Source organism: Colobus angolensis, unplaced genomic scaffold, assembly GCF_000951035.1.
Source record: "Colobus angolensis palliatus isolate OR3802 unplaced genomic scaffold, Cang.pa_1.0 Scaffold27, whole genome shotgun sequence".
In the NCBI taxonomy this organism is placed as follows: domain Eukaryota; kingdom Metazoa; phylum Chordata; class Mammalia; order Primates; family Cercopithecidae; genus Colobus; species Colobus angolensis.
The window spans coordinates 16403841-16417058 of NW_012115932.1; the positions used below are offsets into that span (position 1 = coordinate 16403841).

Here is a 13218-nt window from a genome sequence, read left to right on the forward strand (position 1 = left end):
TTCCTCTCTCTTTCTTTCTTGACGGAGTCTTGCTCTGTCATCAGGCTGGAGTGCAGTGGTGCTATCTCAGCTCACTGTAACCTTTGCCTCCCAGGTTCAAGCGATTCCCGGCCTCAGCCTCCTTAGTAGCTGGGATTACAGCTGCTTGCCACCACGCCCGGCTAATTTTTTATATTTTAGTAGAGATGGGGTTTTACCAGGTTGGCCAGAACAGTCTCAATCTCCTAACCTTGTGATCTGCCCACCTTGGCTCCCAAAGAGCTGGGCGTGAGCCCTCGCGGCTGGCCTGTGTCTTGTATTTTCTATATAACCAGCCCTCAATAACTCACCACCCAACTCCCAGAGTGATGTGCCAACCCTGCAGCAGTACTGGGCTCTCGTGGACCAACGGAGAGATGAATGGAGGCCTCCAGTGTGGTACCTTTTACAGGGCTTTGGGGATATGCTGACCCCACGCAATTATTTCTCCCATATTTTACACAGTTTAAAAAAATTAAACTGTGTAAAACACAGTAAAAGCTTACCATCTTACCCATTTTCAACTGTACTGTTACAGTGCATTAAGTATTTACTACATTCACACTGCTGTGCTACCAGCACTGCCATCCATCCACAGAACTCTTTTCATCTTTCAAAACTGAAACTCTGTACTCATTAAATAACAACTACCCTTCCACCCTCACCCGGCAACCACCATTCTACTTCTGTCTCTAGGGATTGATGATGCCAGGTAGCTCATATAAGTGGAATTATACAGCGTTTGTCGTTTTGAGTCTGGCTGATGTCATTTAGCATGCTCATCCATTCAAGGCTCATGCTTGTAGCAGGCGTCAACACCTCCTTCCTTTTAAAGGATGAGTGAAATTCCATTGTATGGATACACCACATTTTGCTTATCCTTCACCTGTTGATGGACACTTGGGTTGCCAACCCTACACTACTTTGAGTCAGGCTCTCTGCTCCAGACTCAAAATGGATAAACATCATGAGGGATGTGGATGGCTTAGTAGGGGACCTTCCCTGGTCACTGTCCACCCTTCCATCCTTCTGAGGGGTGACTAAAGGGCTCACCGATTTTTAAAATTAGCCTTTAAGTAGTTCCTGCTCTGCAGCAGATCCTTAAGGACTGTTTCCAGAGCTGAATCAGGGAGTCCCAGAGACAGGAGCAGGCCCTTCCTTCCCCCACCTCCTGTTTCTGGTCCCCCTTCTTTTTCTGGTTCCGAGCAGTGAGTGGTCGTTCTCCTGGCCAGGATGAGCTGCTGTCTGCTCCCCGCTCCCCACAGGCCTCTTTTTCCTCTGAAATCCTGCAGCCCTTGCAGTTGGAGCCACATAATGAAGGAGCTGATTATATGCTGGACTGTGGTGTGTCCTGGCTGCTTTGTGTGCAAATATCTTGCGGCTTCCCCCCAAGACTGCAATAACAGCACTCCCTGACCTTGGCTCAGCACTGGGTGGCTCCTGAAACGTGTTCATCTGTGTCACTTTATGTAACCCCGGGAAGGCTGGCCCATTTAAAAGATGGGGAAATGGAGGCTCTGGTGAGGTGGCTTGGACTTGAGAGTCCAGGAAAGGCCGACTGCAAACCTCTACCTTAAATCCACAAAAGGCAGCAGGGTGGCAGCTGTTCCTCCTCCACCTTCCCTACATGCCTAGGCAGTGCTGGTGAGACCCTAAACACCACGAGGGAACAGGCTGGAGCTGGCCATGTGTGGGGCACGACCCCTGGAGGTGGTCACTGTCTCGGCCTGGAGGGGGCCTCCTAGGATGGGCAGAGGCCCCAAATGGACCAGGAGGGGAAGAGACAAACAAGGCCCATGGAAACCTCCTGATGATGCCAAGTTCTCTTCTGGTTTTGAGCTATGCCTAGGCAGTAAAAGCCAAACCAAACCCCCAAACCATAAAAGAAGTCAAGTTACTAATAAAAGGCAGGGCTGAATGCTTTGATGTTGGCCCATTTCATTTGGGACGGACGTGGCTACCAGTAAAAAATGACCCAGGACCGAGAAACCATTCTGCTTCTGAAAGACTCCAGGATAGTCCTGAGTTCCATCAGTAGTGACAAAGAACCACAGCTCCAGCCAACTCAGTCCTGTTCTGGAAGGGATCCTGGCACTTTGGACAGAAGTGGCTCATGCAGGCACGAGAGAGGAGAGCAAGTCCTGCTTGCAGAGGGTAACAATAAAGGTCAGACAGAACCAGTTCCTGATTCTGGCCTTGTCACTTCATGGCTGTGAGATTCTGGCCAAGTCTCACTGCCTCTCTGAGCCTCAGTCTACTCATCTGCAAAGTGGAGCTAAAGAACACCCATCTTGGAGGGCTGTGCCATAGAATAAGTGAGGAAGTGGCCGTACGGTTTCCATCATATACTAGCTGCTTGATGGACACTGGATAATTCCGTTAATCTCTATACTGCCCCAGGTACAAGAATATCAGTGTTTCCAAAGGTGATTTCAGAGGCAGCCAGATGATTACGTTAAACCATGAACTAGAAAGAAAGTTCATGTTTTCTCAATTCTCTTTCAACCCTCTGTAATTTAAAAAAGAATGTCCTAGAGAAGTAACACTTGTCTAACTTGCTTCCTGAGAGCAGGACGGAGTCTGCAGAGCCTCCGGTAGGCAGGTAATAGCAGCTAGTTAGATTTAAAAACATTTTCTGTTGTTGTTGTTGTTTTATTGTTTTTATTTTTTACTTTTATGGCAGGCACATGATACCTATTTGTTTTGTTTGCTTGTTTTTGAGACAGAGTCTGGCTCTGTGGCCCAGGCTGCAGTGCAGGGTGGGATCTCAGCTCACTGCAGCCTCCACCTCCTGGGCTCGAGATTCTCCCACCTCAGCCTCCTGAGTAGCTGGAATTACAGGCGTGCACACCATGCCTGGCTAATTTTTGTATTTTTAGTAGAAACGGGGTTTCGCCATGTTGCCCAGGCTGGTCTCAAACTCCTGGTCTCAAGTAGTCCACCTGTCTCGGCCTTCCAAAGTGTTGGGATTACAGGTGTAAACCACTGTGCCCAGCTGATAGCAGTTTTATGTTATGTTTGTGATACAAAGTTTCCTCTAAGATATATTGTGTTCAGAAGTTTGAAAAGTCAGGAATCCCTCTTACCACAGTAGGCAGCACGTCAGTCTCGTGGTCTGAAGAAGTTCAAAAAGTGAGTTGAAGAAAAAGATTAATAATAATATAAGTGGGTGGTGTATGACAGAATTACAGAAGGGAAGTCTCAAGTGTTCAGAGCCTTGTAAATACTGCTGTTATATTGCCCACAGTTTAAAATACTACAGCATGGGCACCCACACGCACAAGTACGTACATTTGCATGTGTGTTTGATTTAAGCTACACCATATGATGGTTAGTTACTACCTGAGGACCCCTCATTGAGAATGAACACTGGGGCAAGTGAAAGACTCTCATTAGAAGTCCATACTTCAGAAAAGGCTTCTTCAGGGCTTTAACTATCTTCATTGTGGATCAATACCACAACCTTTATTCATAATACCACAACCTTTATTCATTAGCCTAACTGTTGTTAGAAAGAATTTTTTTTTTCTACTGGTGAAATGATCCTAAAAATATTCTCAGACATTCTGGCTCTTGCACAAACAGAACTTGGTGAACCCAGTACCGTACATCCTTCAGAACAGGGCCCTAGGTCTAGGATTTAGGGTTCAGCTTCTTCTTGAGGATTTTACTGTCAGGCCACGGTTAGGATAAGCTGATCCTGCCTCTAGAATGTGGCTGCATCTGCCTTGAGGAATCATTCATGCAAAGAGATGTCAGACAGAGAGCTGGGATTTCAAGGGGCTTCCAGAAAAACTTGAGTGGCTATTTATGAGGCGGCTTGATAATAAATGCTTGTATGTGTGGCAGGATTCAGCTGAGTCATATTTTCATTGTGTCTTTTGACGAACAGAAGTTCTTAAAATTAATGTATTCAAATAAATCAATCTTTTTGTGCTGGGTATCCTTTCTGTATCTTTAGAAATCCTATACCTAGAGATTATAAATATATTTTCCTACGTTATCTCCTAAAACCTTTTGTAATATTGCCTCTTACATTTATGTCTTTAATTTTCTTGGAAATGATTTCATGTGTGGTGTGAGGCAGGGGTTAGTTATCTTTTTTGTTTTTTTTCCCAAGTGGATATCCATTTATTGAGGAATGACCTGCAAGGTTGCCTTTGTCAGTGTCACAGTGTCCATCCAAACACACGCGGATCTGTTTCTGGGTTTTCTATTTGTTTCAAGGGTTTGTCTATCCTTGCGCTAATACTGCACTATGTTAATTTAGTGTAACTTTACAATAGGTCTGGTAGAACAGAAAGTTTCTTCCATTGTAATATATACCTGGGAGCTAGCTTTGGGATATCATCTATAGCCCTCATCTATCTCTATTAGAGACTTTCATTTTCTACTAAAATAAAGTTAGTTGTGATAGATCAAATTGGCTTAAGTCGGTTCACAGCAATGTCAGTAACAGATACCCAAATGTCATGTAACAGCCTATGTAGTCTATAAAAGAAAGGGATCATTTCATCTCTCTCCAGGAGGGCAGTTCCCTTGAAGCTGAGCCCAGGGAATCTGGCCAACCAAAACTCCAAATATCTGCTCTATTTATTATGTTTCATTAATAGCAAGGGGTAGTAACTTCCACGTGGTTCATTTAACATAAGCATTTTCCTCCCTGTGGTTAGTCCAGGTGAATTCATTATCTCTGTACCATTCCAAGCATCAGGCTGCTGCTATCCTGTATTACTCTCGGATTTTAAATTTCCTTTTCAAAACCGGAAGTCCAGGAGGTGGTGAAGCCCTAGGTGCAAGGAAAATCTGACTCTGGAGAGAAGTCAGGTGGGCTGGGGAAGAAGCAGAATAGGCTAATTTGGGCTGATGGACAACAGATTCTGGGGAAGGTACGAACTGGAACTTCCCAGCTGGGCAAGGTGACCCTACAGTCCTTGCCAGTAGGGCCTAGACAAAAGAAGATCATCTCCAGAATTGGAATTTCAGGCTCTAGAGGTTTGGAATGGGACAAGGAAGAGCTGAACCTTCTTCTGAGGGCTGGCAGGCAACAGCAGTGCTGATGGCTGCCCCTTTGCCCCAGCCCTTCTTTTGACATGAGATACTTAATAGACAGAAGAGTCTGGGTTTATCTGGCCCTAAGAAACACACATTTGAATACCTAGGCTTTTTGAACTTTTACTTTCTTTCCTTTTTTTTTTTTTTGAGATGGAGTCTCGTTCTGTCACTCAGGCTGGAGTGTAATGGCACGATCTTGGCTCACTGCAACCTCTGCCTCCCGGGTTCAATCAATTCTCCTGCCTCAGCCTCCTGAGTAGCTGGGATTACAGGTCTCTGCCACCACACCTGGATAATTTTTGTATTTTAAGTAGAGACGGGGTTTCACCATGTTGGTCAGGCTGGTCTCAAACTCCTGACCTCATGATCTGCCCACTTCAACCTCCCAAAATACTGGAATTACAGGCATGAGCCACCACCCCCGGCCTTGCATTTTTTACTTTCTTAGAGAGGCCATAAGTAGTATGTGAGTGTGGTGGCATAAAAGGCTTGAGTCCAGCTCTCTAACCCTCAAACCTAAAATCTTATTGTAAGTAACTTTGTTGGGCCTCCACTTCCTCATCTACACAATGGGAATAATAAAACTTACTCCTGCCTAGGAGTTCGAGACCAGCCTGGGCAACATGGTGAAACCCCATCTCTATCAAAAAAAAAAAAAAAAAACTTGGTATGTGCTGGTAGTTCTGGCTACTCAGGAGGCTGAGGTGGGAGGATCACTTGAGCCTAGGAGACTGAGGTTGCAGTGAATCAAGGTCACCCTACTGTACTCCAGCCCGGGAGATAGACCTTGTCTCAAAATAATAAAAATAAAGCCTATTCCTCAAAGTTGTTGGAAAGATAAGACAGGGTCCCATTTGGCAAAGAGCAGACGCTCAATCAGGAGAGATTTTCTGACCTTCCTTGACATCTCCTGCCAAGAGAGGGATCATCTGTCCCCACACTGCCCCCTTTTGTTTAACACCTTTTTTGTAGAGATGGGGGTCTCACTATATGTTGCCCAGGCTACTCTCAAACTCCAGCCTGAAGCAGTCTTCCCACCTCAGCTTCCCAAAGTGCTGGGATTACAGGCATGAGCCACTGCGCCTGGACTAATACTTTTAAACAGATTCACTGTGGCACAATTTACATACCATAACATTTACCCATTATAGGTGCACAATATCAATGATATTTGGTAAATTACAGAGTTGTGTAACAATCACCACAACCTAGTTTCAAAACTTGTCCATCACTTCAAAAATGTCCTCCAACCTAATCTGCAGTTCATCTCTGCCCATGTCGAATGAGCAGACCCCCAGGTCTGGGAAAGCACTGTTCTGCTTTTTGCCTCTATAAATTTGTCTTTTCTGCACATTTCATATAAACAGAATCATACAATGTGTAGTTGTACACATCTGGCTTCTTTCACTTAGGATTATGCTTTGGAGATTCATCCAGCTTGTATCAGTGTGTCATTGCTTTATTTATTCGTTTAGAGCTGGAGTCTTGCTCTGTCACCCAGGATGGAGTGCAGTAGCGCTATCAAGGCTCATGGCAGCCTCCAACTCCTGGGCTCAAGCAATCCTCCTGTCTCAGTCTTCTGTGTCCTGGGAGTACAGGCTCAAGCCACTGTGGCATGCTCCCAGTGCTTTTTATTGCCAAATAAAAAGATATGTCTATTGTATGGATATTATGCATTTCTGTATCCATTCACCAGCTGATGGACTTGTGGATCACTTCTAGTGTTGGCTATTATGAATTAATGTTGCTGTGAACATTTGTAGCCAAGTCTTTGTGAGGACATAAGTTTTTAATTCTCTTGAGTATATACCTAAGAGTGGTCATATGGTAAGTTTAACTTTTGAGGAAACTGCCAAACTGTCTTCCAAAGTAGCTTCCCATCTTTTTTTTTTTTTTTTTTTTGAGATGGAGTATTGCCCTTGTTTCCCAGCCTGGAGTGCAATGGCACAATCACGGCTCACCTCAACCTCCGCTTCCTGGGTTCAAGCGATTCTCCTGCCTCAGCCTCCTGAGTAGCTGGGATTACAGGCATGCATCACCTCACCTGGCTCATTTTGTATTTTTAGTAGAGACAGGGTTTCTCCATGTTGGTCAGGTTGGTCTCGAACTCCCGACCTCAGGTGATCACCTGCCTCAGCCCCCCAAAATACTGGGATTACAGCCTTGAGCCACCATGCCCAGCTTGTAGCTTCTTATCTTAAAGGCTCCAGTTACTCCATGTTCTCACCAACACTTGCTATTGTCTGTCTTGTTGATTATAAGCAACTCTAGTGGCTGTGTAGGTATCTTGTTATGGTTTTATTTTGCATTCCCATAATGACTAATGATATTGAGCATCTATTCATGTGCTTACTAGTCATTCCTGTATCTTCTTGGGTAAAATTTGTACTGAAGTCTTTAAAATCAGGTTGTCTTACAATTGTTGAGTTATTTGTGTATGTTCAATACAAATCCTTTATCGGATATATGATTAACAAATATTTTCTCCCAGTCTATGGTATGCCATTTCTTTCTCTTTTTTTTGAGATGGAGTCTCACTCTGTCCCAGGCTGGAGTGCAGTGGCACAATTTTGGCTCACTGCAACCTCCACCTCCTGGATTCAAGCAATCCTCCCACTTCAGCCTCCCAAACAGCTGGGATTACAGGCGTGAGCCACTACGCCCGACTAATTTTTGTATTTTTAGTAGAGAAGACATTTCACCATGTTGGCCAGGCTGGTCTTGAATCCCGGACCTCAAGTTATCTGTCTGCCTTGGTGCTCCAAAGAGCTGGGATTACAGGCGTGAGCCATTGGCCTGGCCATTTTGTTAATGGTACTTTTTGAAGTATAGAAATCTATAAATCCATTTAATTAAATCCAATTTTTATCAGTTTTTCTTTAAAGGCTCACACTTCTGGGGTCATAGCTAAAACTGCCCAATTCAGGATTGTGATGACTTTCTCCTATGTTTTCTTTTAGAAGTTTTATAGTTTTAGCTCTTATATTTAGGGTTATGATCCACTTGGAGTTGATTTTCATGCACGGTATGAGATAAGGGTCTAACTTCATTTTTTTTGCATGTGTACAGCTGTTGGGGGCTATAGTGTTTTGGTCTCCACCCCCCCATTCATATATTAAAGTCCTAACCCCCAAGCCCCTAGAATGTGAATATATTCAGAGACAGGATCTTTCAAAAGGTGATTTAAAGTAAAATGAAGTCACTAGGAATGTCCCTTAATCCAATATAACTGTGTCTTTATAGGAAGAGGAGAGTAGGACATAGCCAGGTACAGAAAAGACCTTGTAAAGACACAGGGAGAAGAGGCATCTCATCTATAAACCAATGAGAGAGGTTAGAGGGCCCTGCTGCCGAGACTTCCAGCCTCCAGAACCATGAGAAACTAAACGATGTTGTAAGCCACCCAGTTTGTGGTATTTTGCTATGCAGCCCTAGGAAATGAATGCAACAGGTGACTATCTTAACTGTTTGTTAAAAAGACTGTCCTTTTCGGCCTGGCATGGTGGCTCATGCCTGTAATTCCAGCACTTTGGGAGGCTGAAGTGGGTGGATCACTTGAGCTCAGGAGTCTGAGACCAGCCTGGCCAACATATAGTGAAACCCCGTCTCTACCAAAAATACAAAAAAAAAAAAAAATTTGCCGGGCACGGTGGTGGGTGCCTGTAATCCCAGCTACTCAGGAGGCTGAGGCAGGAGAATCCCTTGAACCCAGGAGGCGGAGGTTGCAGTGAGCCGAGATGGCACCACTGCACTCCAGCCTGGGAAACAGGGCGAGACTCTATCTCAAAAAAAAAAAAAAAAAAGACTATCCTTTTCCCAGTGAATTGTCTTGGTACCTTTGTGGAATATGAACTGATCACACATTTTGTAAGATTTTATTTCTGGACTCTCAATGTTGTTCCGCTGATCTATATACCTATTTTTGTCAGTACCATACTATCCTGATTACTGTACCTTGTAGGGAGTTTTGAAAATGGGTAGTATGGCTCCTCTAAAGTTGTTCTTTTTCAAAAGTGTTTTGACTATTCTGGGTCCTTTATATTTCCACATACACTTGAGGATTGGCTTGTCAATCTCTTTTTTTTTGAGACGGAGTCTCGCACTGTCGCCCAGGCTGGAGTGCAGGGACCGGATCTCAGCTCACTGCAACCTCCGCCTCCTAGGTTTATGCCATTCTCCTGCCTCAGCCTCCCGAGTAACTGGGACTACAGGCGCCTGCCACCTCGCCTGGCTGGTTTTTTGTATTTTTTTAGTAGAGATGGGGTTTCACCGTGTTCGCCAGGATGGTCTCGATCTCCTGACCTCGTGATCCGCCCGTCTCAGACTCCCAAAGTGCTGGGATTACAGGCTTGAGCCACTGCGCCCGGCCGGCTTGTCAATTTCTATTAAAAAGCCTATGAAAAAGATTTTGACAGGGATTGTATTGAATATGCAGATTAATTCTGGGAGGAGTTCCATTTTAACAACATTGAGTCTTCCAACCCATAAGTATGGAATGTATCTCCATGAATTTAGATCTTCTTTAATTTTCATGGAAATGTTTTGTAGTTTCAGTGTATAAATCCTGCACTTCTTTTGTGAAACTTATTTGTAAGTATTTTATTCTTTTTGATGCTACTGGGAGTGGGACTGTTTTCTTAATTTCACTTCTGGATTATTTGTTCCTAAGGTATAGGAATACAATTGCTTTCTGTATACTGAGCGTTTAATCCTGATCTTACTAAACTCATGTATTTGTCCTAGCATTTTTTGATGGATCTCTTATGATTTTCTACATAGAGAATCATGTCATTTGCGAGTCAAGAGTTACACTCTTTCCTTGCCAATCTGGATGCCTTTTCTTTCTTTTTTGTTTGCTTACACTGGCTAGTCCCCCAGTAAAATGTAGAACACAGGCATAAGGGTAAACATACTCGCTTTGTTCCTGATCTGAGGGGGAGATCGTTCACTGCTCCATTTAATAAACATTTCTTGCTATTCCTACTCCTCTCGCATCAAAATCGCTAGTGATTTTAACTTGGAGAAGTAAATATCAAAGGAAAACTGTTAAACTAAATAAAAACATGCTCCTTTCCTGACTACAGCCTCAAGTCAAATGAAATATAACCAAAAGGCAGATCTCTTGTTGTTTAGGACTGAAGCCGCTGCACCATCAAATAACAGGGGTTGGTTAAATAACTTTTGAAACACGAATGTATAAGGGATATATGCGGTCATTAAAAGTAGGCTTATGAGGATTTTTATTTTTTCTGAGACAGAGTCTCACTCTGTTGCCCAGGCAGGAGTGCAGTGGCACCAATCTCAGCTCACTGCAACCTCCACCTCCCAGGTTCAAGTGATTAACCTGCCTCAGCCTCCCGAGTAGCTGGGACTACAGGTGTGCACCACCACGCCTGGCTAATTTTTCTATGTTTAGCACAGATAGGGTTTCAACATGTTGGCCAGGCTGGTCCCAAACTCCTGACTTCAAGTGATCCACCTACCTTGGCCTCCCAAAGTGCTGAGATTACAGGTGTGAGCCACTGTGCCCAGCCAAAAGGATGTTTTAATAGCAGGGAAATTCTCACATAATAATTATGGCAAAAGAGAAAGAGCAACAAAATAACACATACAGAATGGTCTCAACATCATTATGAAATGCACATAAGGGTGGAAAGGAAATATGTAAAACCCTTAATAACTGTTGCCTCTAGGTTTAATGATAATGAGTGACTTTTCCCCCTAATTTCTTTACATTCCTTTGAATTGTATAAATTTTTATCAGTGAGCATCCTGTAGCCAGAAAAAGAAAAGAAAACAGAATACACCTACAGGGAAGACTGTGTGGGCATTTCTAAGCCTTACCTTACAGTATTCATCAATTGGTATCAGGCGTTTGACAGCCACGTCCCGGATGTGGCTTCGTCTGAAGAGAATCTTACCTGCAGAAGATAAGAGCAAAGACAGTGTTGTCAGGGAACAGGGACAAGCTCTCAGCAACCTGAGAGGATGTGGACATGGCTGTTCCTAGGGTAGGTCTGAATGGTGCCAAAATTCCTGGCTGTGATCAAGGTACCCCTGCTGGACTTCCGCGGGGCTTGGATAAGCCCATGAGAGGTCCCCCTAAACCATGTTCACAGTTTAACACAAGGGCTTGGGGGAATGGGAGCCACGGAGTAAGTTTTGGTGAGATAAGAGAGGCTGGAAACAACCGCAGAAGGAAGCCACTCCTACCTGATGAAGAAAGAAGGTTGGACCCGAGCATGTGAGGTCCTGTCCAACTCCAGGATTCTGGCTGGGTGAACAGTGCCGTGGACAAGTAGACATGCCCTCAGCAATAGTTCAGACTCCTCCCTTATCCTCATTCACCCTCTGCCTTTTCCTCATGTTCCCTAAACCCGCATGCTGAGCCCTCCCCTCTGCCTGGACACCTCCCCATGCAACCCCACCACCATCCCTCATAGGGGTTAAGAGGTGGCTGTTTCTGACTGCACATATTATTTATTTTTACAGCACTTCTTCTGTCCTACCAGTCATGTGCTCTGCACAAATAGAAACTGACTGTGTCTCAGTCCATTCTGTGACACTAATGTTTGATAAATGTATGAATGTGGTTTCCACCTGCAAAGATGGCAAATTCTTCCAGTTCCTCCCCCAATTAGTGTTCGTGAGAGAAGGGTTTCAAGTTTTCCTATTTCACCAAATATTAACTGAGAGTCCACGACCTGCTTCACAACATCCGAAACTCTGGGGCCTGGGGCTACCAATATGACACATGGACAGAGAATGTGGGTCACAGGAAAACACGGGTATATACATGATGCCACTGGAGATCTCTGGAAATATCCAAGACATTGAAATGTCATGGGTGAGGTCTGTTTAAAGCAAATCAGTGGGTTCTCAAGAGTTTAGACAGGCTATCCTCTCTTAGAGAGATGGTGGTGAAGCATACGCACTAAAGGTTAAGACCACCTGGCTCACCATTCTGGATCTACCACAGTCAGGGGTAGGGGAAATCAGAAATAAGACATAAAGGAGGGCCAAACATATAGGGGATGGAGATGAGCACCTCTACCAAGCTCGTGCAGAGCAACCAGGGGGAATCTATGGGTAGGTCAAGGGGAAGGCGTGGGAGGACCACAGCTGCTCTGGAGAGCAGAACATGGAGACCCACTAAGAGTTCTCTCTATTTCTGGCCGTAGGAGGTTGGTTAAAAAGAGGAATTTGGGTCAAGGGCCTGGCAAGGTGAAGAGAGATTACTATTGATCTAAGATGGTTTCTGGTGAGATGGTTATCTCCACAGATCAAGCTCGGTCGGGCAGGGATAAGATGGCGTAGAAAAGTCTAGTAAGGGTCGGGCGTGGTGGTTCACGCCTGTAATCCCAGCACTTTGGGAGGCCAAGGTGGGTGGACTGCTTGAGGTCAGGAGTTTGAGACCAACCTGGCCAACATAGCAAAACCCCGTCTTTACTAAAAATGCAAATGAAAATAAAAATAAAAATAAAAATCAGCCAGGCGTGGTAGCATGTGCCTGTAGTCCCAGCTACTCGGGAGGCTAAGGCAGGAGAATCACTTGAGCCTAGGAGGCAGAGGATGCAGTGAGCCAAGATCACACCATGACACTCCAGCCTGGGTGACAGAGTAAATGAGACTCCGTCTCAAAAAAAAAAAGGCTAGTATAGTCAGAATTTTCATAATATGACAGAACTGGAAGGGATGTTGAAAAACAACCCTACTGACTTTTAAAGATTTGCAATGCAAAGTAGTAACGGAGATTTGCGCCCTAAAAGACCATATGGCTAATCCAACATTTTAAACAACTGGACAACTTGCTCTGGTGCAAAAGGACACTATTCGGAAACTAGGTAGACATGGTAAATTAAAAAAAAAGAGAGAAGCCTTTTTTTTTTTTTTTTTTGCTCATTTTCACCAATTAAAAAAGTATCTAGGCTGGGCGCGGTGGCTCACGCCTGTAATCCCCACACTTTGGGAAGTCGAGGCAGGTGGATAAGCTGAGGTCAGGAATTTGAGACCCGCCTGGCCAACGTGGTAAAACCCTGTCTCTACTAAAAATACAAAAATTAGCTGGTGGCGCATGCCTGTAATCCCAGTTACTCAGGAGACTGAGGCAGGAGAATTGCTTGAACCTGGGAGATGGAGGTTGCT

General features: G+C 44.5%; 1 protein-coding gene across 1 annotated transcript in view; it reads right to left on the minus strand.

The window, feature by feature from the left end:
• Positions 1-13218, minus strand: part of SH3PXD2B (SH3 and PX domains 2B) — a 118749-nt gene that overhangs the window by 51965 nt on the left and 53566 nt on the right. Inside the window, exon 4 of the mRNA XM_011947795.1 lies at positions 10918-10994. Within this exon, the coding sequence (XP_011803185.1) occupies positions 10918-10994 (77 nt within the window). The remainder of the gene's footprint in view (positions 1-10917; positions 10995-13218) is intronic.